The sequence below is a fragment of the Onychomys torridus genome, chromosome 21 (assembly GCF_903995425.1).
Source record: "Onychomys torridus chromosome 21, mOncTor1.1, whole genome shotgun sequence".
NCBI classification, from domain to species: Eukaryota; Metazoa; Chordata; class Mammalia; order Rodentia; family Cricetidae; genus Onychomys; species Onychomys torridus.
The window spans coordinates 29,563,162-29,584,624 of NC_050463.1; the positions used below are offsets into that span (position 1 = coordinate 29,563,162).

The window sequence follows — 21,463 nt, forward strand, 5'->3', positions numbered from 1 at the left end:
ATACAAAGCTATTGTCAGAGCCTCTCCTTCTCAGGTCATATTACATTGGAGCTCACCCTCGTGGGAAGAAGATAAGTTCTCAACCTCAGACCCCTCTAGCCATCTCAACCCATCTAAGGGTGGAATAGACTCCAGAAAGGTTCTTGTGAAATTCAGTGTAGCGGCAGATTCATTAATCCTAGGGCTATAAAGTATTTCTCCTTGACACTGATAGCTCATTACAGGCATATTGACAGAGGTCCTTTTTATTCAGTACAACTATCTGTTTTCCAGTTTAAAAAAAAAATCACAAGACATACACAAAGGCAAACACAATTGGAAGAGCCCAGACATACGGCATAATTGGGATTGATATGACAGAGGTGTTAGAATGATCAAATCATGAGTTTAAAAAATAATATAATTACTGTGTAGAAGGTTTTAATGGGGAAAATAGACAAGCAATAATGGATGGATAATGTAAACAGAGTGATTGGAATACCATAAAGAATTAGAAGGAAATGCTAGAGTCAAAGCCACTATAATGGAATGAAGAATACACTTGGTGGGCTCATTTGTGAATGGAATGTGGCTCAGGAAAGCATTTATGAGACTGAGGATATGAAAATGCAGACTTCCAGAGCCAATGAGCAAGGAGAAGAAATGAAGGAAAGGAGAACCCAGAAGACCACACACTATGGAACCATGGGAGTGTGGCATGCATGTCAGGGAGATTCCAGAAAGACAAAGCCAGGGACAGGAAAAATAGTTCAACAATCATGAGTGAGAATTTCCCCAAATGAATGTTAGACTCCAAACCACACAACCAGGAATCTCAGAGAACACTGAGATCCACGTCAGACAACAACAGCAACAGAAATAACAAAAAACAAAACAGAAAACCCCACCCAAACACAGAACAAATAAATCAAGAACCAAACCAAATCAAAACCAGCTCGCTCCCCACAGTATTCACTCCAAGATATATCAGAGTCAAGCTTCACAAAATAAGAGTTAAAGAAACAGTCCTTCGAAGAATCCACAGCTACACCTGATCTATAGAGACACACACCTAAGGATCACGTTCGCCTTGTAAGGAACCATGTACGCAAGAAGGGAATGGAGGAACATACTAAAAGCACGGAGGGGAAAACAATCCCACTGAGTTAAAATTCTGCACTTTGTGAAACTGTTCTTCAAAGCTAAAGCAGAGGAGGAAGGCACAGGGGCTCACCTCTGTAATCTTAGTGCTCAGGAGACAGAGGCAGGAGGATCTCTACAGGTTTGAAGCCAGTGATTTCAGGCTACATAGTAATTCCAGGCCACTCATTAGTGGATCAGTCTGAGGACTAGAGCTTTAAGAAGACATACACATTATTTTTTAAAGCATGGGTGAGGGTTTATTAGGCAAATACCACTTACCAGAGGCTACACCACCAAGAACTACTATGGTGCCCCTTCTCCCAGCAACCATTAGCTGCCTACAGTTCCTCCAGGGAGGATGGGTCTTTGTGAGCCCTCTCTCATCAGGATGGATGTTGGTGGGTCCAGTCTAGTGCAGGTCATGTCCAGGTATCCAGCCACTTCTGCTGTGAGTTCATGGGCCCAACAGCCACATTACAAAGACACAGAAATCCTTAATATGTATGCACCTAAGAGCAGAACGCCATAAGAAGAAATTCCAAGATAAATTTTAGAATTCTTTAAGCTGAATAAAATGGAAATTTATAGAACTGAAAAGACAGAGTATTCTAATTTTTTTCCAAGATGGGGTTTCTCTGTGTACCTTTGTGCCTTTTCCTGGAACTTGCTTTGGAGACCAGGCTGGCCTTGAACTCACAGAGATCCTCCTGCCTCTGCCTCCCGAGTGCTGGGATTAAAGGTGCGTACCACCACCGCCAGGCGAGTATTCTAATGTTTTAAATGGGTGTTTCATCACTACTCATCAGAAATGGCCATATCTTGTAGAAAAAAAAAATAGAAAAGACATTGGTGAATTCAACAGTACTATCCATCAACTGCTTGTAACTAGAGTCTCTGTGTTACCATAGTCAGAAATGACAGAAAAGACTGTCTTCATGCTCTCATGGAAACTTCACCAAGTTATACATCACATTCTGGACTATAAAACAAATTAAAAATTACGCACTTACACAATGTCTGTTTGGAGATGAGAGTGAGATTAAACTAGAAACCACCAGCAGGAAGATAGCAGAGAAATTCCAAAAATGCTTTCCATGAGACACACGAGGCAAAGCAGAAATCTCCAAATAAATTTAAAAAGGTTTTGAGCGGAATGAAGTCGCAAAGGCATCTTGTCAAATCGCTTAGGGGGAAATTCAGAGCAGGGGATGTAAATCCAGGAGAGAAAAAAAGATCGGCAAATCAATAATGCAGGCTTCCACCTTCGGAAAATAAAAAAGAGCAAATTAAATCCAAGAGAAGCAGAAGAAAAAAAAAACAATATTTAGAGCAGAAAATTGATGAAATTGAAACCAGAGCTTCTGTAGAGAGAAATCAACAAAACAAAATCTAGTTCTAAGGAAAAAGAAAATCAATGAAAGCAATACACTCCAAGTTAGCCTAAGGAATAAAATGATACAGATTGCTAAAATCAAAATGAAAGAAAAGCGATGACTATGGAATAATAAACATTACATGGATAATAAAGGAGACTTAGGAAAATATTTAGAGCATTTCCATCATGGCTGCTTCCTGGAAGGCGGGGTCATGCATAACCTCTTGCCCTTAGCACCTGAAACTCAAGAAGGTGAATACTGGAAATCAGGTGGAATGTTATATACCATTTCCACGGGACCTTCAACCTCCAAGACCTAACTAACATCAAGACCTCCGCTTCAATGATTTCTCTTCATCCTTACTTCATAGCTTTGTTCTGTCTGTTGTCGGAGCGGTAGTAGATGGGGATGTAACTGCTCTCATTATGGGCATTTATGCTTACTTGGAGAGCTATGAACCAAAGAAAAATAAGTAGACATGACTTGGGAGGGCTCTTCTGAATCAGACTTCACTCTGACTTTTAAACCTTTGTGACACTGAGTCCAAATCTGAGGTCTGATCTCTAAGTTCCCAACAAACAGTGAATAGATTGGTTTCAGCAAAGGTTGTTCCCCATAAAACAAGAACAAATGCTCATTCAATGGGGAAAATGTTTTCTTTAGAACAAATAATGTACTAATGGTGCAGCCTATAATTAGTACTTGTCAAGGAAGTAGAATGACTTACCTTTGTACAGGTGTCATTTCAGTTTCAGAATTCTCAAAGTTACATGCGGCAGGAGGGTGATGTGTTCAGCTACATCCATACTGATTTCTCTGTCTGTAGGATTTATACATTTCTGATGGAATAGTGTTGCAGTCTCTGCTTAAAACATTTGTTCTTGCACTTCTCTGTATTTAATTCTGTTCAGTTTAAAACACCTAAAACTTTATCTTGGAATTTTTGATGCCCTACTGTTATCTACATGCATATTAAGGCTTCTTTTGTTTTGTTTTGTTGGAGGGTGGGTTTTTGAGACAATATTTCTCTATGGAGCCCTAGCTATCCTGGTACTCCCTATTGAGACCAGGCTGGCCTTAAACTCACAGAGATTTTTCTGCCTCTGCCTCTGAGTACTGGGATTGAAAGCGTGCACCTCCATAACCAACTTCCACATGAAGGTGTTTTATGTCTTCTTGACTTGGCTGTTGTACCCATAACCTCCCCCTTGACTTCTGACTCAAAGTGAATCTCCTGCCTCTGCTTCCTAAGCACTGAGATCACACATTACATCATTGTGTTCTTTTATTCTGTTTAACTCTTTAAATACTAGTTTCAGAGAGTACATAATTCTTCTCCCAGGGTTTTTAGTATTTTAGTTATTTCTCTTCCTGCTTGCCTCATAAAGCAGAGAGCCTAGGAGGGTGTAGACGGAAAAGTCAGCCTTACTCCACCTCAGTAGACCTTGAGTGATTCATTATTATACATCACAATTAACTTATAGTACAAACATACCAATGAGTTATCAAGGAAAGTGATCTAGTTGGTATTATGTTGGCACATTGTTTGTCTGGAAAAAGCGACTTGTATAATACATGTCTTTCCTCAAGGAGGCCAGGTGGGTAAGGTGATACTTTGCTCTATGCAAATTCATCTTCTAAGAGTACAACTCCATAGCTCCTTCTCCAAGTAGAAAGCTGAAAGAGACATTAAGGGATCTCTCTTCCTGTCTAAGCATAGAGAAGGGCAAGATGGAAGAGAGAGAGAGAGAGAGAGAGAGAGAGAGAGAGAGAGAGAGAGAGAGAGAGAGAGAATGTGTGTGTGTGTAATAGTTGGAGCAAGTCTGGTGTGTAGTGACAACTCCTGAGATGCTGGAGGGCTCTGAACACACAGCTTCACAGGGTGTGAACTAGCAAAAGTTTCTCTTGGTTGCTTACATGTTCTCAAAGGCCACACCTTCAACCTCCATGGCTTTCCAGGAGCTTTTTGGTTGCAGCTCCTCTTTGGAGAAAGGCCAGCATGGAAAGTCATCCCCGCCCTTACTCACATATAGAAGGGGCTGCCTGCCTCTAGCTCGCTCCTTCAGGACTCACTACATTAGAAGACCGATTTCCCCCACATTTGTCTCTTAGCATCAGCTTCATGATTTTGGAAACTCTCCTGCCTTCTTGAGTTGGATTCACCAGGTGAACACACGCTGACCCCACCATGTTCAGCCTACTCTGTGCTCTGAGAGGAAGTGCTGTCCCATAAGTGATGGGCGGCCCATGCCCTTTCTCCAGAGCACAGCCACCACTGTGAGGAGTGGACTGTTTAGTTTTCTGGGGAAAATGCATCCTAAGTAGTAGAGGCCATTGGGCATACTGGCTGGATGCATCTTTGAGACCAGTGTTGATGTAGGACATCTGGGACAGGGTCTGATGAAGACCCTAGCTGCAGACTCGCAGCAAAGAATCCTATGTCTCAGCTGATCTAAAAGTAGACCTCTTGTGTCCTGTGAGAAGTGGTAAGATTTTTTTCCCTTAGGGGCTTCCTAGGGAAGCAACGCTGAAGAAGAAAAGTGGGTATCCACATATGTTCGCATAAAGGAGAACCTAGCTTTTATGGAGACATTTTCTTGAAAATAGAATTTCTCTGTTGCTCCACTTCCTTAATCCACATTAATGAAGGGAGCATGTGGCAGGGACCCCAGCTCTCCAAATGGAGAAGGACTGGATGGGATAGGTAATGCTCCTCCTGTTGATACAGCCTGGGATTACCAGAGCTGGGCTTGAGTAGATAAGAATAATTGACTGTCCTTAGGTTGTGCGAAACTGAAAATATTCTGATGTATGTGCCGTCTTCTCAGGATGGTGGGTGCTGTGGAGGATCAGGAAACAATCCGAACTGCTGCATGAACCAGATGAGAGACCAAATGGTAATGGGCCTTTATGCTTCTGGAAGCCTGGGGGCGGGGGCAGTCTCAGGTCCAGGAGGCGTGGTGGGGAGGGGTTGCTACACTCGTTCCAAGTCCCTGGCGGTGAGGGCTGAAGGAAGGAACGATGGAAGGCTGTGTTTGTTCAGCTGCTGGAGGTGCAGTGGTGCTCAGTACTTCTGGGTTCTCTGGCAAGGAAGGCTGCCTTGTTCCCTCTTCCAGGAGCTGACTGTCCTCTTCCTGGGAGCGAGCTCGCCTGGGGGAAGAGCTGGGTCAGTACGTCTCAGCACCCACCACTTCCTGTTCTCTTTCTTTGCAGGTTGCTCCCTCACCATCTTTATTCAAACCAGAGGATTTCAAACCCTTAGATCCCACCCAGGAGCCCATCTTTCCCCCGGAGTTGCTGGTAGGTGATGCTGGGGAGAAGTCTAGCCAAACGTCTGTTCTGTGAGCCCCTGAGTTCTACTTTGTTTACATGGCCGCTGAGAACTTTGTACCTTTACGTCTTAGATTTCAGCTTAGTTCTCCTTCCTTTTTCTGCCATTTCTAGGAGGTAAAGAGCTTCTATCCCAATCTCCCATAGCATCCTTTGCTTCTCCTTACATGTGTCATACAGTTACAGATTCCATGTCTGTCTTTCTTGATGGACTTTGAGCCCTACAAGAATAGACACTGGTCTCTGCCATACACTATGTATCAGTAGCAGGCACTGTTGTGGATTTTATCTGTTGAATATATTGTTAAACCTGTAGCCACTCTGTATCAATTTGTGGACCTCCTGGCTATCTCTATGTGTGACCCCATCAAGCTGTCTGTTTCCCCATTTGTAATCAGCTCACGTCTTTAAAGGAAACATAAAACAGAGCTGCGTTAAAAGGACAGGAACATGGCTCGAGACTCTATCTTAGAGACACATCCTCTGCCGACTTTCTCATTTTCATTCATATTTATTGCAAGGAAAGAATCAATCCTTCTCCAGTGCTTCTTGGGATGTAGGATCCTGAAGACTGCCTCAAAGGCTCAACAGGCCAGAGGATAGTTTATTTAGTGCTACTGGCATATCCTTCTTTGGACTGTGAACCCTTGAAGACACCATCAGTTTGGTACCTAGGATTTCTTTTCCCACTAAGTGTCATCCATATCCAGTAGAGTCAGCCTCCCCCCTCCCTGCCTCTGCATGTTCGCTGCTCTCTGGACACCTGTCCTCCTGACCTCTAACCCTTCCCGCTTCTTGCCCACTGTGCCTCCTGGACAGTGTGAGACAGTGTCAGGAATCTGAGATTCCTGGTTTGGGCTCCTCATAGCAGGTGGCTTTGGGCTGGTATCATAACCTTGATCTTCAGGCTGTTCCTTCAGTTGTGACAGGGAGCCTCAGAGTGCCTCTCTAACCAAGCTCTTCCCAAGAGTGCTGTGATGTATGAATAGGGCCAACAGATACAGAGTGTAACCTCCCTCACTTTTGCCCTCGGCATGTCCTCTTCCCTTTCAAGTTGATATTAGACAAGTCAGGAAGCAGGCTGACCCCACGGCAGGTTTAATACAATTCTTCGGGGGAATGGTGGGAGGAAGGAGACAGTACAGTAAACTGACTCTGCTTCCCAGAGGCTGAAAGACACTCCCCAGAAGCAGCTGCGTTTTGAAGGGGAGCGTGTGACCTGGATCCAGGCTTCAACCATGGGGGAACTGCTCGACCTCAAAGCTCAGCACCCCGATGCCAAGCTGGTGGTGGGGAACACGGAGATAGGTAAGGGTGCATGGCGGCCTTCAGGCATTGCTGGGCTCTTTCCGCCCCTCTATTCTCTCCCAGAGCTTCCCCCTTGCTCTCTATGCATTGCCTCACTGACTGCTCACTGAGTACCCACTGAAAAGCTCAGGGCACATGGACTCCCAAGACATTGGCGAGGCCTGGTTCAGTCCCTTCCTATGTGTCCTGGGAAAGGTTCTCATTCTATGTACAGGGTGGTATGATGCCTCAGAGGGCTGCTTGAATATCAGGTGTGATCCTTACACTGGCTAATTCCCTCTATGAGTGCCAACTGTGATCCTTCCCATCTCTGGGAAGAGCTAGGGACAGAAAGATTTAAGAGGAAAAATTCCTTCCCTCACAGCTTTCTTGATCTAAGGGGAATGGGGAAAAATGGTGGCCGAGTGTCCAGGCCAGTGGCTGACCAGTGCTGGAGGTCTATAAATGGTGTGTGTGTGTGTGTGTGTGTGTGTGTGTGTGTGTGTGTGTGTGTGTGTGTGTGTGTGTATGATGCACATGTGTACATGTAGTGGCCAAAGGAAGAGGGAGGAGTCCTGCTCATTCATGTGGTTCCTTATGCCCCTGAAACAGGATCCTCAATGACCCTGGAGCTCAGCCCCACCCTGCACTAGGGTTACAGGTGTATGTAGCCTCTCCTCGTCTTCTATGTGGGTGTTGGGGATTTGAACTCAGGGACTCATGCTTGCAATCAATCAGCTCTTACCTGCTGACTCATCACCCCAAGATCTATAAATGTCACTCTTTTCTCTTCTCTCCTTTTTCTGGGAGGATGTAATAGGGCAAAGGAGAGATGTTTAAGGGTGACTATGTTGGGTGGGTCATGCCACCATCTGGGGCCCACAACAGCTGAACAGGCCAAGGAGGCTCAGGTTGTGTACTCTTAGCCCTGGTGTTCCATGAGACAGCAGCAGTGGCCGAGAGCCCAGGTTCCGCTGTTCCCTATCTACTTCTAAAGCTCATTTGCCTGGCATCTGTTCTGCGGCATGCCAAACCTAGTGAGACCCAAGAAGAAGTTCATAGCAAAGTGAAGGTTAGCTCAGAGGATCTCTGTTTAGTGTGTATGTATGTATGTGTAGTGTAGTATATGTGTTGAGAGGTGGTTGATAAACCATGCTTGAGAAATCAAAGCAGCTACTTGGAGTCTGGCTCTGGTTTCTGAAGGAGCTCAACTCCTTACTTAGGTTGGATCCTCAGCCCAGAGAGGGGAGCCTTGCTTGGGTCAATGATGGAGCACAGTGCTGACCCTGTTCTCATGCACAAATGGGGTACAGAGGCCCCCATCTGTAGCTTTGTTTAGGGTATGAGATATGTCTCTGTGGGGTGATTTTTGAAAGCTGTGGCTCAGTAGGATTCATGGTAGCAGGTGCTCTTGTTGTCCATACGGTTGTGGTTTTCAGGCCCTTTGTCTTTATAACTAGAGCTCTAGGGACCAAGGGTAGCATAGTTCAAAGTGGCTAGAAGGATCTTTGGGGAATGTTTTGACTTTGGATAAGTTCCTCTCCGTGAGTTGGGCAGTGCTCTGGGTTTTAATAAGAGCATATAAGCTTCGCAATTAGAAATAATTTCTCAAGATCACTTCCATCTAATCTGCCCCCTCCTTCTTATATACACACTGCCCAAAGAAATACCGACCTACAGCCAATGCAGAGTGTGAGGAGTAGTGAGTGTAGAAAAGTCCTTATTAAGATGGAGCTCACTGTGTCAGGCTGTGTCCTGTCTTCAAAGCTGGGTTGCCCTTTGAAGTCCTAAGCCACATCAAGATGGAGAGTCTGGTGTTTTTGTTTCCTACTGGCAAGACCAAGAGAGGCAGTAGATCCTCTGGGTCTGAGGGAACAGAGGAACAGCATCAGCAGAGGCTTCTAATGATTTGTTGGGGGCAGAGACGGAAACTGGATAAAGACACAGCCCTACAAAACCACTCAGCTTGAGGAACCCAGAGCTTAGAGCTTGGAGCTGGGAGGACAGATTTGAAGTTTTGTGTCTCATTTTCTTCTTTTCTTGTGATTTGAGGAGTTGATGTTTTTGTTATTATTCCTCACTCCTAAAAATGGCCCTAAGACTGAAATGTGCTTGTTCTTAGTTGTGGATTTGAGCAAAAACATTGAGGTTACTGAGATAGTTGAGTGGGGAAAAGACACTGGCTATATCAGTCTGATGGCCTGAGTTCTGTCCCCAGGACCCTTGGTGGAAGGGGAGAACTAACTCCTGAATCCTGAAAGTTGTCCTCTGAGATTTACATGCACATCAAGGCATGCACATGCTTTCATTTTATATATATATATATATATATATATATATATATATATATATATATATATATATATATATATATATATGTGTGTGTGTGTGTGTGTGTGTGTATATATATATATATATATATATATATATATATATATATATCCATTTTTTTAAATATTGGACATTTCTGCACCTCAGGTTCCCCATCTATAAACAGAAACCTACAGTCCCTCACAGGGCCATTAGGAGTATCAATCAAGTTCAAATATAAAGTGCTTGGAAGAAGTTTGGACATTCCTTAATGTCCCATGTTTTCAAATTCCACTGCATAACACAAATGCATCACGGTGAATCTGAGTTCATTTCTTTTACTTGTTTTTGACAGGAAGGCAGAGATTATGGTTGACATAATCCCTCTCATCTGGTCTGTTTCCTAATTCCAAACCTCCTTCTGGTGTTAAATGGGCCACGCCTCCTGTGTGTGATGTGGGGAAACTGCTGAGGTCTCTAACCCAGGTTCCTTGTTTCTCAAAGGCATTGAAATGAAGTTTAAGAACATGTTATTTCCTCTGATCGTCTGCCCAGCCTGGATCCCTGAACTGAATTCAGTGACACATGGGCCTGAGGGTAAGGCTGCCCCCTGCTTCCCCTGGAGTCTACCTGGTACAGGAGCAGGGGTGAGCTGGGAAGGAGGTAGCCCTGATCACCTTTCCCCCACTGAGGATATGTGGGCAGTGTCAGCAAGAATCTTGGTGGTGTCTTTGGTCCTGATGACACATTGGATCACATGGAGATGGAACTAGAGAGATGGAGTTGATAGTGTTTGTGTACTTGATTTTTTTTATTCCTTTAAGCCAGAACTTCACCTCCAGAGGTCTTGATTTTGTTGGATTGAGAACCACTGGATTACAGAACAGTGTGTTGACTATAGGATCCAGAGGTGTGAACACAGCCCATTAGCTAAATCACTTCTCTGGGCCCTTATAAAGATGGAAGCCTTGCTTCAGCCTGGCTCCGGTGAGACAGGAGCTGTGTATGATAGGTCTTTCCGGCTAGGACTGACTTTATTTCTGGCGTGTATACACAGGAATCTCCTTTGGAGCCGCTTGCCCCCTTAGTTTGGTAGAAAATGTCCTGGTGGATGCGGTCACCAACCTTCCAGAACAAAAGACAGAGGTATTCAGAGGTGTCCTGGAGCAGCTGCGTTGGTTTGCTGGCAAGCAGGTCAAGTCTGTAGCGGTGAGTCCTTCCATCAGAGAGGAGGGGTGGAGCCAAGATCGGGTTTTCTGTAAGTCCCTGTGTGTACTACTCATGAAGGTGGTCTGTGGCCACTGAGAAACACTCGCAGTTCTTCCTCAAGATTGGAGAGACACAGTGTCCTGCCTCCCTCTTTCTCAAGTTGGCCAAGGTTCTCAGCAAGTGAATGAGAGACATATAAGAGAGAAGCTAGGCTGGGCAGTGGTGGCGCGCGCCTCTAATCCCAGCACTCGGGAGGCAGAGCCAGGAGGATCTTTGTGAGTTCGAGGCCAACCTGGTCTACAGAGCGAGATCCAGGAAAGGTGCAAAGCTACACAGAGAAACCCTGTCTCGAAAACAAAACAAAACAAAACAAAACAAAAAACAAAAACAAAAAAGAGAGAAGCCAGATCTGGGTCCCTTCAGAGTTTAGAGGTGACCCAGAGGCACAGAGCCCCCTCCAGAGGAGGGAAGGGTCCATTTGTTGATCATTCTTTCAGTCTTCAGAGCAGCCCTGAAATTTCTAGTTTGTAGATAGTAACATGTATGTTCCTTGTTCTATTTGGGATTCACATAGTGTATGGTATAGGGAGACAATGTATCCGTCCAATTTTATTCTTTGAAAAGCGTTAGAACAGAGTAGCACAGCATATTTCCACTTCCCCTACCCTGTTCTTTCCACCTCCTCTACCCTGTCCAAAAACTTGCCACTTCTGGTTTCCCAGGAAGGAACACAGGTACAGAAAGCACCATTGTGTCCCCCAGTTCTCCTTAGCGGGCTTCTGAGGAGGTTCTATTCTCAGTTCACACTGTTTTTCCTCTTTGGTTTCGGTAACAAGAACCTCTATCTGATTCTTGTTCCTTTTACTTTTTTGTCAAATTGCCAGAAAGTCCAGATCCCAAAGTGGCCAGCCGTTCATTTCTACGTCCATCTCTTTTTCCTTGATCTCTATCTTGGATTTCATTTTACTGACTCCCTACAGCCTCTGTGATAACTCACCTCAATCCCTTCCAGAATAAAAAGGCTGGGTGAAGGAAAACAATTCGAAAGAGCTTGCCTCTGTTCACTGATGCGTACATATGTTTCCGAGCTGAGAACCCATCCCAAGCGTTCTGATTTCAGGCTTGTGTGTTTCCTTGAATGGCCGTGTCTCACTGGGCTGCTCAGGGAGTCAGGTCCTCCCTCCGGTGCCCCCTGCCATGGCTTTCCCCTCTTGCTGCACGCAGGAGACCGAGAAGCTCTCACTCACTCTCTGCTTGTCCTCACTAGTCCATTGGAGGGAACATCATCACCGCCAGCCCCATCTCTGACCTCAACCCTGTGTTCATGGCCAGTGGAGCCAAACTGACCCTCGTGTCTAGAGGTGAGTGCCTGAAGAGTTTGGCCACCTGGGTCATTCGCTAGAGAAAAAAAACAAAAACAAAAACAAAAAAACAAAATTCAGTGGTCCTTAATGCTTCAAGGTTTGGATTCATAAAAGTTGAAGGGGGGATCAATCCAGGTTTGGGGTTGAGAAAGTTAAGCATTTTCTTCCTTTTTGTTTCTTTTTTTAGTTTTAAAAATTAATCTTTTAATTAGCATACAAAGTAACAGATTTCCGTACGGCATTTTCATACATATTAGGTCTGGTTGGGCTTCCCCTCCATCTCCCTGTTCCCCACCCTGTCTTCATTGTTCCCTGTCACCCCAATATTTCCCTATCTACTTTATATCCCATGTCTTTTTCCACTCTTCTTACCCATGCCCCTTAAAGCATTAGAGATCTAATGTTAATAAGAGCTTCAGATGAAAGAGAAATTGCAGTGCTTGTCTTAGCTTGGATTAACTTAATATGGTATTTTTTCCAATTCTATCCATTTTCCTGCAAATTTTACAATTCCACTTTGGCCAATTCAAGCTCCATTTTCTCCGTGGATCACACTTTTGTTACGCATTCGTCCACTGATAGACATCAAGGCTGATTCCGTTTCCTTACTGTTGTGAATAGAGCAGGAATAAACATGGGTGGCGTGGGATGTAGGCCCTTTGGAAATTTGGCCAGAAGGGTCATTGCTGGGTCATATGGTGATTCCAGTTTCATTCTCTTGAATGATTGATTTCCGTAGTTTTGTAAGGGTTCACAGTTGGACTGGCCACCTGGATGAGCATGTGCTGGGGGCAGAATATATGCAACATGGGAGAACTGTTGTCTACCAAACAAGCTTATTAGAGGCTTTCCACCCAAGATTCCTCAGGTTCCAGTTACATATGCCATACCACCCAAATGGTAGGAATCCTTCTGAGATCTAGTTCCCAGATGCCAGCTACCCAAAGGCACTCCTTGTCAGCTATCTTGAGTGAGGACAGTGAACAGGGAAATGATACAGTTCTTTTATGCCTTTATTCTGACTTCAGACTCGATGACTTTGCATGGCTGCTTGAACTTAGGTATGGTGGGTATATTTATACCATAAAATGATACATACCACAGACCAGGGATTTCTTCCCCCTCAAAGATGATTATTGGACATCGACGAGAACACACTGTTTAAGGACCTCAGAAGGTGACTCAGTTCCAATTTTGCCAGCTGCTTTCTCTGACCGTGGCATCAGAGAGCACAGAGAGAAACTTGTCTCACTGATGACTGTCCTCTGCTTCCAGTGTATCCCCAACCTCATCCACATGTGGCTGTCATCATTTTGTCTGCATCTAGGTACCAAGAGAACTGTGCGGATGGACCACACCTTCTTCCCCGGCTACAGAAGGACTCTGCTCAGTCCAGAGGAGATACTGCTTTCCATTGAGATCCCTTACAGCAGGGAGGTAAGACAGGGGAAGTCACTTCAGGCTCTGCCCAAACTGTCGGACTCCACATAAGGAGCCGAAAGAGTCTCAGAACCATAGTTAGCGCCTCTCCACTCTAACATTGATCCATTCTCGCTAACTTTGCCTTTGATAAACCAACCCTATCGTTTCTGGACAAGGAGGAATTGCAGGGCACGGACTATGGAACTCAACAGTCAGACATAGGACCTCGAGGGGCTTGTCTGACCTTCCTGAGCCCTAGTTTCCTCTCCGTAAAGTAGGCACAGTCTTGCCCAGTGTAGAGACTATAGTGAAGACTGAAGGACACAACTCATGAGGTTCTTGGTAGATGTCTGGAAGTCAATGGTGGTCATCAACCAGCAGTTCACAGCACAGTCCCAAGGACATCCCTGTTTTTTGGGTATTCCTGCCTTGTGCCAGAGACATTATTTTCCCAAGGTGAAGTGTGCAGGTCCTGCATGCTGGGTGAAGAAGCTGCTCATGGCTGACCTTGGGCTTGCTTAGCTGTTGGCTCACTGACCTTACTCTGGCCTGGTACTGCTGGGTTTTGGCTTCAAGAGCAGCTTTTCTGATCTGTTTGGGCAGATGTGGCACCTTGCCAGGGGGTGGGGTGGAGGGTGGGGGGTGGGGGGAGTTGGGTGGGGAGGGGGAAGCTTGACCTGCTCTAGTTCTCACCCCTCAGCAGTTACCGATTGAGAATACAGCTACAATAGACATATTACAAGAATGTTCTGGGCGAGGCCAGCAAAACAGCTGTCAGGACAGCCAGGGGTTACAGGAAATGCTTAGCCAGTGTGAGAAGAGTTCGTCCTTGCAGATTTTGACCTCCTTAATGAGAATGCTAATTCAATTTGAGCAATTATGCCCCTGAGGTGGCCTCCTAATGATTTTCCAGCTTGTGTTTATTGACTATTTTGAGCAACGAGTCTCAGAATTTTGAATTTCACAGATCACTAATTTTTTTTTTTTTTTTAAATTGAGGGGACAGGGGGTAGAGTCAGGCTCCCAATGGCTCTGTTTTTATTTTTTACATAGGGTCAAAAGCTATCATTTGATAAAAGAGAGGAGATTTTATGCTGTGAACTAGAAAGTTTTATCAAGAAAGGACATTGGTACCCTGAGCACACAGAACCACTGCCTACTTTAGAACAGTTCAAGCTCTGGGCTAGGTGCTCCAGGCCATGTCAGCACCCAAGAATGATGCCTCAGAGAGTCTCTATGGCTCTTTCAGAACAAAGGACCTTTGGTGTTAATACAAACATGTAGATTCAGGGTGACCACAAACCTGAAGAGCCACACGGAGGGCAGATGTCACATGATTCTTTCCTGGAAAGTGACTCATAGTATCCTCCTCTCCATAGAAACAGACCTGGTTCAGGCCCAGGAGAGAAGCATGCTTCTAGCATAAAGCAGTAGTTGCCTCATAGCAGGACCCAGGCTCCTTGGAACCAGGATGTCTCAATCCACAGCCCACTGGTGGGAAGGACACATTACAGACATCTGGGAGCCATGGGCGAGGTGCTGTCACAGTCCGTACCACATGTCCCTGCCCCAGCTGGAGAAGCAACATGCCAAGGAGTTCTTATTGAGGTCTCTGGAGAGGCCGGTGGATTCTGATACTGGCACCAGGATGGTTTTCTGGGAGCTTTTGTGGGGTTATTTGTCTCCTTCCAGCTGTTTGCTCTGTAGATACCACCCCATCTCCAAGTCACATGCTAGACAGGGAGGTCCTGATCCTTTCCAGCTTCTGGGCATGTGACCTGGAACTTCTCAAAATGTAGTCTAAGAAGATGTCTTGTCTTTGCTCCCCACCGATTTACAAGGCACCGTAACACCCTCTCCACTTCTTACCCGCCAGTTCCTATGTTTCATGCTGGTCATTTGCTAATGGTTGCAAACATGTGGGGAATGCCAATTCCTTTTTTTTTTTTTTTAAACTGTTCCTATTCTTTTTTTTAGGGTGAGTTTTTCTCAGCCTTCAAACAGGCCTCCCGGAGAGAAGATGACATCGCCAAGGTGACCAGTGGCATGAGAGTCCTCTTCAAGCCAGGGACCACTGAGGTGCAGGAGCTGTCCCTTTGTTACGGAGGCATGGCCGACAGAACCATCTCAGCCCTCAAGACCACTCCAAGGCAGCTGTCCAAGTAAGCATGGGCTGCACCGGGAAGCTGCCTGCACTGCCGCACTGGCTGCTGGGTGGGGGGTTACTATTGCTGCTCTTGCTTCTGCTATTGCTATTACTCCTTCTGGCGATGCTTCTAATGCCTCAGTTGCCACTACTGCTGCTGCTGCTGGTCTCACAGCTGCTGTCATTCATTCTGATATCACTGGACAGCGGCCAGCTCTGCAGGGGTAGTATCTCCTCCTCCTACTGCTGCTACTGCCCCTGGCTCTTCTCTTCTCAGTCTATTATTATGCACACAGCCCCCAGTAGCCCTCCTTGCAGGGGTTCTCTTATTAGCATCACTGCGGCTACTCCTATTACTACACGCTGATGTTGTTACCATGGCTGCTTTCTGCCATCACTGCTGCACGGCTACACTGCTCTCCAAACTGCTGCTGCTGTGATTCCTGAAGGGTAGCATTACTGTCCTCACTATTACCAACTCTATGGTAGCAGCATTTCGGGTGCCATTCCTATTGACACCATTGTTTCCACCATTGTTGCTTCTGTGTGGCGTGCTACCATTACTATGGTTCCCGCCGTGCCTCTCGCTGACATTAGAAGTTACCACTGATAGTATTACTGCCGCTGTTGGTGGTGTCACCATTATTTCTACTACCACTATTACTACTAGTGTTGTTATTGCCTCTATCACTGCTATTCATATTCCTATTATTAATCCTACCACTGTAACGAGGGCCTCCACATGGTAGCCTTTGTGCCAGGTGCTTCCCCGGCATTGTCTTATGTAATCCTCACAATGACCGCATGGAAGAGATTAGAGATGGAATTTGATTCCTTGGCTCTGCCACTAACCATGCAGGGAACAGAAGTCCTATTAATTGGTCCCTCTGTGCCAAAATTTCTCAGTGGTAAAATGGGCACCAGACATTCCCTACCATAATGTTTAATTAATGAAAACAAATAACTCATTTAAAGCACTTAGGATAATTGATTGCCTAGTACATTATAAGAACCTAGAGTAACTATTATTTGGGGGCTGTAAAATATATGTACAAAGTAACACTATACAAACTAAACAGGTTGTATTTAGGAATATGTATGTATATACATATACATATACATATGTGCATGCAATAACATTAATGAAGAAGGGGACATGAATGTGAAGGAGAGTGGGGAGGGCTGTATGAGAGGGTTTGCAGAGAGGAAAGGGAAGGAAGAAATGTAATTATATTATAATCTCAAAAATTATAAAAAAGAAAAAATTACTACCTTTCTATTTATATAGATACTATATATCTAGATACAGCTATCTATCTATCTATCTTCCATCTATCTATAATCTATGTGCCTATCTATCTATCTATCTATCTATCTATCTATCAATCATCTGTCTGTCTATCTACCTACCTATCTATCCTATCTATCTATCTATCTATCTATCTATCTATCTATCTATCTATCTATCTATCATCTATCTATCTATCTTTCATCTACCTATAATCTATGTGCCTATCTATCTATCTAGCATCTGTCTGTCTACCTACCTATCCTATCTATCTATCTATCTATCTATCTATCTATCTATCTATCTATCTATCATTCATCTATCTATCATCTATCTATCTATCTATCTATCTATCTATCTATCTATCTATCATCTGTCTATCTACCTACCTATCTGTCTGTCTGTCTATCTATCTATCTAATACTGTATGTGCTTTTAAAGATAAGGGAGTTAAGGCACCAGAAGGTCAAGTGGTTTGCCTGCAGCTGTGCAGTTCATGGCACATGAGCCGAAGCCTGAACCCAGGCCTATTCGGCAGAGGCCTTGGGTGTGATGATCCACACTAAGTGATGGAGATGGGTGGGAGGAAGGAAGCCCACATTCTGCCTTCTTCCAGATCCTGGAATGAGGAGTTGCTGCAGGATGTGTGTGCTGGCCTGGCAGAGGAGCTACACCTGGCCCCCAATGCCCCTGGTGGTATGGTGGAGTTCCGACGCACCCTCACCCTCAGCTTCTTCTTCAAGTTCTACCTGACAGTACTCCAGAAGCTGGGCAAAGTGAACCCCGAGAATGTGAGTGTGGAGCAGAGTCCCTTCAGCACCCTGTTTGGGGACTCAGCAGGCTGGGCTTGTTGGCAAAGTTGCTCCTCCATTTTCAACATCTGGGAGCAGAAGAGTAGGGGTCAGAACAACCTAGGGACAGTGCCATTACCTCATCTGCTAATGTCTGTCTTTGGGGATGGGGGAATGCGGGGATGGGAGAATAGGGGGATGGGGGAATGGGGGAGGGAGATGGGGGAATGCAGGGATGGGGGAATGTGGGGATGGGGGTGGGGGGAGGGGAGTGGGGGAATGGGAGTTAGGGGAATAGGGGAAATGGAGGAATGGGGGATGGGGGATGAAGGGATGGAGGATGGAGGGGTGGGGGATGGGGGATGAGGGGATGGGGGTAGGGGATGAGAGGATGGGGGAATGAGGGGATGGGGGAATGAGGTGATAGGGATTAATGGGATTGGGGGAGACTCAACTCTATTACTTGTGGATGGAAGGAGGAAAACAATATGACATAGTCCTAGCCTCCTCTGTTACCTCATTTCCACAGGTGTGTGGTAAGCTGGACCCCACCTTTGCCAGTGCCACTCTGCTGTTTCAGAAGGACCCCCCAGCTAATGTCCAGCTCTTCCAAGTGAGTACATACAGCATGTTTAATATCAGGGCCCCTGCAGCCACATGTGATGCTCATGGCTGAGCTTTGGCAAATGACTGACTTGGATGACATGCTTAAAGTCCCTCCCCCTGTGCGTGAATATCCAGGGAAGAACACCAGGGTCATATTGTTGCAATGCAGCCTCTTGTCCTTGTTAGCCTCTGTTTCTCTCTTAGGACTGGATGCTAAACTGCATCTGTTCCTTAGGGAAAAGAAAAATCTATTTTGTCCTTCCTGACCCCTAATGTGCCAATCCAAAACTCTTCTTGAAGATGCATGCATGCTGAGCGTATGCAAACAAATACGTCATTCTAACAAGGTTTTGGGATGTACTAGATAAAAGGTTAGTACTTCCTATAAGCACTTCAGATTTTGCAAACCATATTTTAATGTCTAAGTTCAGTCACTGTAGCACAAAACAGCTGTAAACATATGCATGAATGAGGGCCTGGGGAGATGGCTCAGTTGGTAGAGTGCTTGTTTATGCACAAAGCCCTTCGGTTCAGTCCCCAGAGCCACAGAAAAGAGCTGTGGAGGGATATCCCTGTCATCCCAGCATTTGGGAGGTAGAAGCAGAGAGATCAGGAGGAGTTTGAAGCTGTCTTCAGCTACATAGAAAATTTGAGTACCACCCAGGATACAGGGGACTCTGTCTCTAAAAACAAAACAAACCATCCAAATGAATATGTTCAGTAACGCTTTATAGAACCAAGCACCGGGTGCAGTTTGCTGAGCCCTGGGTTGGTGGCCCACAGATGAACTCCAGCACATGGCTGCCTGATTAGAATCCAAAGTTTGTCCTTTCTTTACTCTGTAACCTTGGGCAAACCACCTCTGTGCCTCTTAGGAAAGTCAATTAGACCCACCTGCACATGTAACTGATGATGGACTTGTTTCACAGAATGGGGGAGGACTGAAATGCATTTGCTGAGCATGAGGCTCAGTACTAGAGCATTGACTTGGCAAGGGTAAGACCTTGGGTCCATCTCTAGTGCTGAAAAAATAAAATTAAACCACTTAGAAGTCTGTGGCACATAAAAATGCTCAGCAAGAATTAGATACTTTACTTCTCTGAAAAACAAAATAGAAATTGATTATAAAGTCAATAGAACATTCTGGGAACGACAGTAAAGTATAAACAGGGAAATAAAAGTCACCCCAAATCTTACCTCCAAGAGACAGTCGTTGTATTTTGTTCATTTCTATTTTTCTTCTGCTTATGTGGATATACATACATGCTATTAGTAGCATGTGTTACTTTTGTATCAAATCAATCCGCATACACTGACATATAGAATGTTTTATGATTAATATAAACATTCTTTCTTCTGCTTTGAATTCTTCAAAAGTATGTTTTAATGGCTGGATGCTATTCTGCTGTATGAATACAGCATTACCTAGTTTTCAGCTAATACATACTTAGGTTCTTTTGTTGTTTCTTGATACATTTATGAGTATCTTGTCAGTGACTCCTTAAGTGCCCTCTGATTTCCCTAGTTCCCGGTGTGTCCCCTGGGCCTATAGAGGAACAATGTCCTCAGAAGCTCAGTCTGATTGGTGGCCATATTGTTTCAGGAGGTGCCCAAGGATCAGTCTGAGGAGGACATGGTGGGCCGGCCCCTGCCTCACCTCGCTGCAGAAATGCAGGCATCGGGGCAGGCTGTGTACTGTGATGACATTCCCCGCTATGAGAATGAGCTGTCTCTCAGGCTGGTCACCAGTACCCGGGCCCACGCTAAAATCACGTGAGTATTGCTTTCCAGGGACTCAGTGAGAAGCATGCTCTGCAGGAACTGAAAATGGAGGGCTCCTTGAAGATTCCCCACCCTAGAGCCTAGGCAGAAAATCTTCTTAAACCCATCAGAGAGCAGCAGGAAGGCTTGGGCTCCATGCATAGTACCTGAAGTTCTCCTGGAGGGAGGGTAAGAGGTCAAGGGGACAATTTGGGAGTTGAACAGGGAGGTCACTCTTGGCCTGAAAAGCTCTGAGTGTAGGTGACAAGCTCCTAACATGACCAGATAAGACTTACATTCAGAGCCTGGGCAGAACACATGCAGAACATTAAAAAAAAAAGAAAGAAAGAAAGAAAAAGAAAGAAAGAAAGAAAGAAAGAGAAAGAAAGAAAGAAAGGAAGAAGGAAAGCTAGATAAGAACATCACCTTCGCCCCACAAAGCTGGGATTGGATCCTTGGAGAGCTACAGGGCAGGCGTAGCTGCTGAGACCTGTATCTGCTCTGGAGTATTGTAACAGGGTGTTTGTGAGGGTCCCCAAATGTGTCCACACAGCACCTAGCAGAGAACAGCCACCCATACCTGTTTGTTAGAGGCTAAGAGCCAAACAGCAAGAATTACCACTAGAGCCACAGCAGTGGCGAGCATAACGCTTCACACTCAACATAGCGCTTGGTGTTTGACACCTAGTTTCACACATTTTACGTATATGGGCTCATTTATTCTTTACAACAACCCCAGAAGCAGGTGCAGCAGAGGACCTAAGGCATAAGCAGGAGGAGCTGCTTGCCCAGATAATATGATTGGTAGGTGGTAGCAGGGGCTGTGTTTGAGGCCCACGAGCATTAGGAACTGGGGCATGACACCTCTGGATATTTACAGCCATAGACTGAACTTCAACCTCAGGTGGCACTGGACACAGAGCCTGTGGCTGAGCAGAACAGCCAGGAATCCCTCTCTCTCAGGCCCTGTCTTGGGGCAGACCCAGGCCTCCCTGTCAATCTTTCCTTCCTGGGGTTCTTAACCTAGAGACAGGCTCCAAGCATGGGGAGCTAGATACAAAATACCTAACAAGGTGATCAACTTTTCCAAGCCTTGGGGAAGCGTCTGTTAATTGCCAGCTAGGGCTAGTGCTGAGTCCTTTTGCTTGGTCCAGCAACTTCCATCCCATCAATGTGTGAATGGATGGGTTGGAGGGGGGTGAAGCTTCACTGCCTGGCATTCCCATCATCGTCCTGGGCTCTAAACCCAGATATGTTGCTTTCTGGCTAAATGACCTTGGATAAGCTACTTGACTCCCCCAAAACTTTCATTTCCTTAATTGTAATATGGGGATATTTGTTTTGCTTTTAAATGAGGAACAACTTTTTGAAGATGATTCTTTCAAGGTACTTTCTAGAACATTCCCCAAGCTTCCTCTACTCTGCAGTCTGGTAGACTTGGTGAACTCCAG

At 45.3% G+C, this 21,463-nt stretch overlaps 1 protein-coding gene across 1 annotated transcript in view; it reads left to right on the forward strand.

Annotated features, from left to right (window-relative positions):
* Xdh (xanthine dehydrogenase) overlaps window positions 1–21,463 on the forward strand; it is a 66,249-nt gene that overhangs the window by 17,657 nt on the left and 27,129 nt on the right. The window contains exons 7-17 of the mRNA XM_036171334.1: window positions 5,327–5,395; window positions 5,712–5,798; window positions 6,995–7,136; window positions 9,930–10,022; window positions 10,483–10,634; window positions 11,902–11,995; window positions 13,326–13,435; window positions 15,398–15,582; window positions 17,471–17,645; window positions 18,175–18,258; window positions 19,855–20,024. Coding sequence (XP_036027227.1) covers window positions 5,327–5,395; window positions 5,712–5,798; window positions 6,995–7,136; window positions 9,930–10,022; window positions 10,483–10,634; window positions 11,902–11,995; window positions 13,326–13,435; window positions 15,398–15,582; window positions 17,471–17,645; window positions 18,175–18,258; window positions 19,855–20,024 — 1,361 coding nt within the window. The remainder of the gene's footprint in view (window positions 1–5,326; window positions 5,396–5,711; window positions 5,799–6,994; window positions 7,137–9,929; window positions 10,023–10,482; window positions 10,635–11,901; window positions 11,996–13,325; window positions 13,436–15,397; window positions 15,583–17,470; window positions 17,646–18,174; window positions 18,259–19,854; window positions 20,025–21,463) is intronic.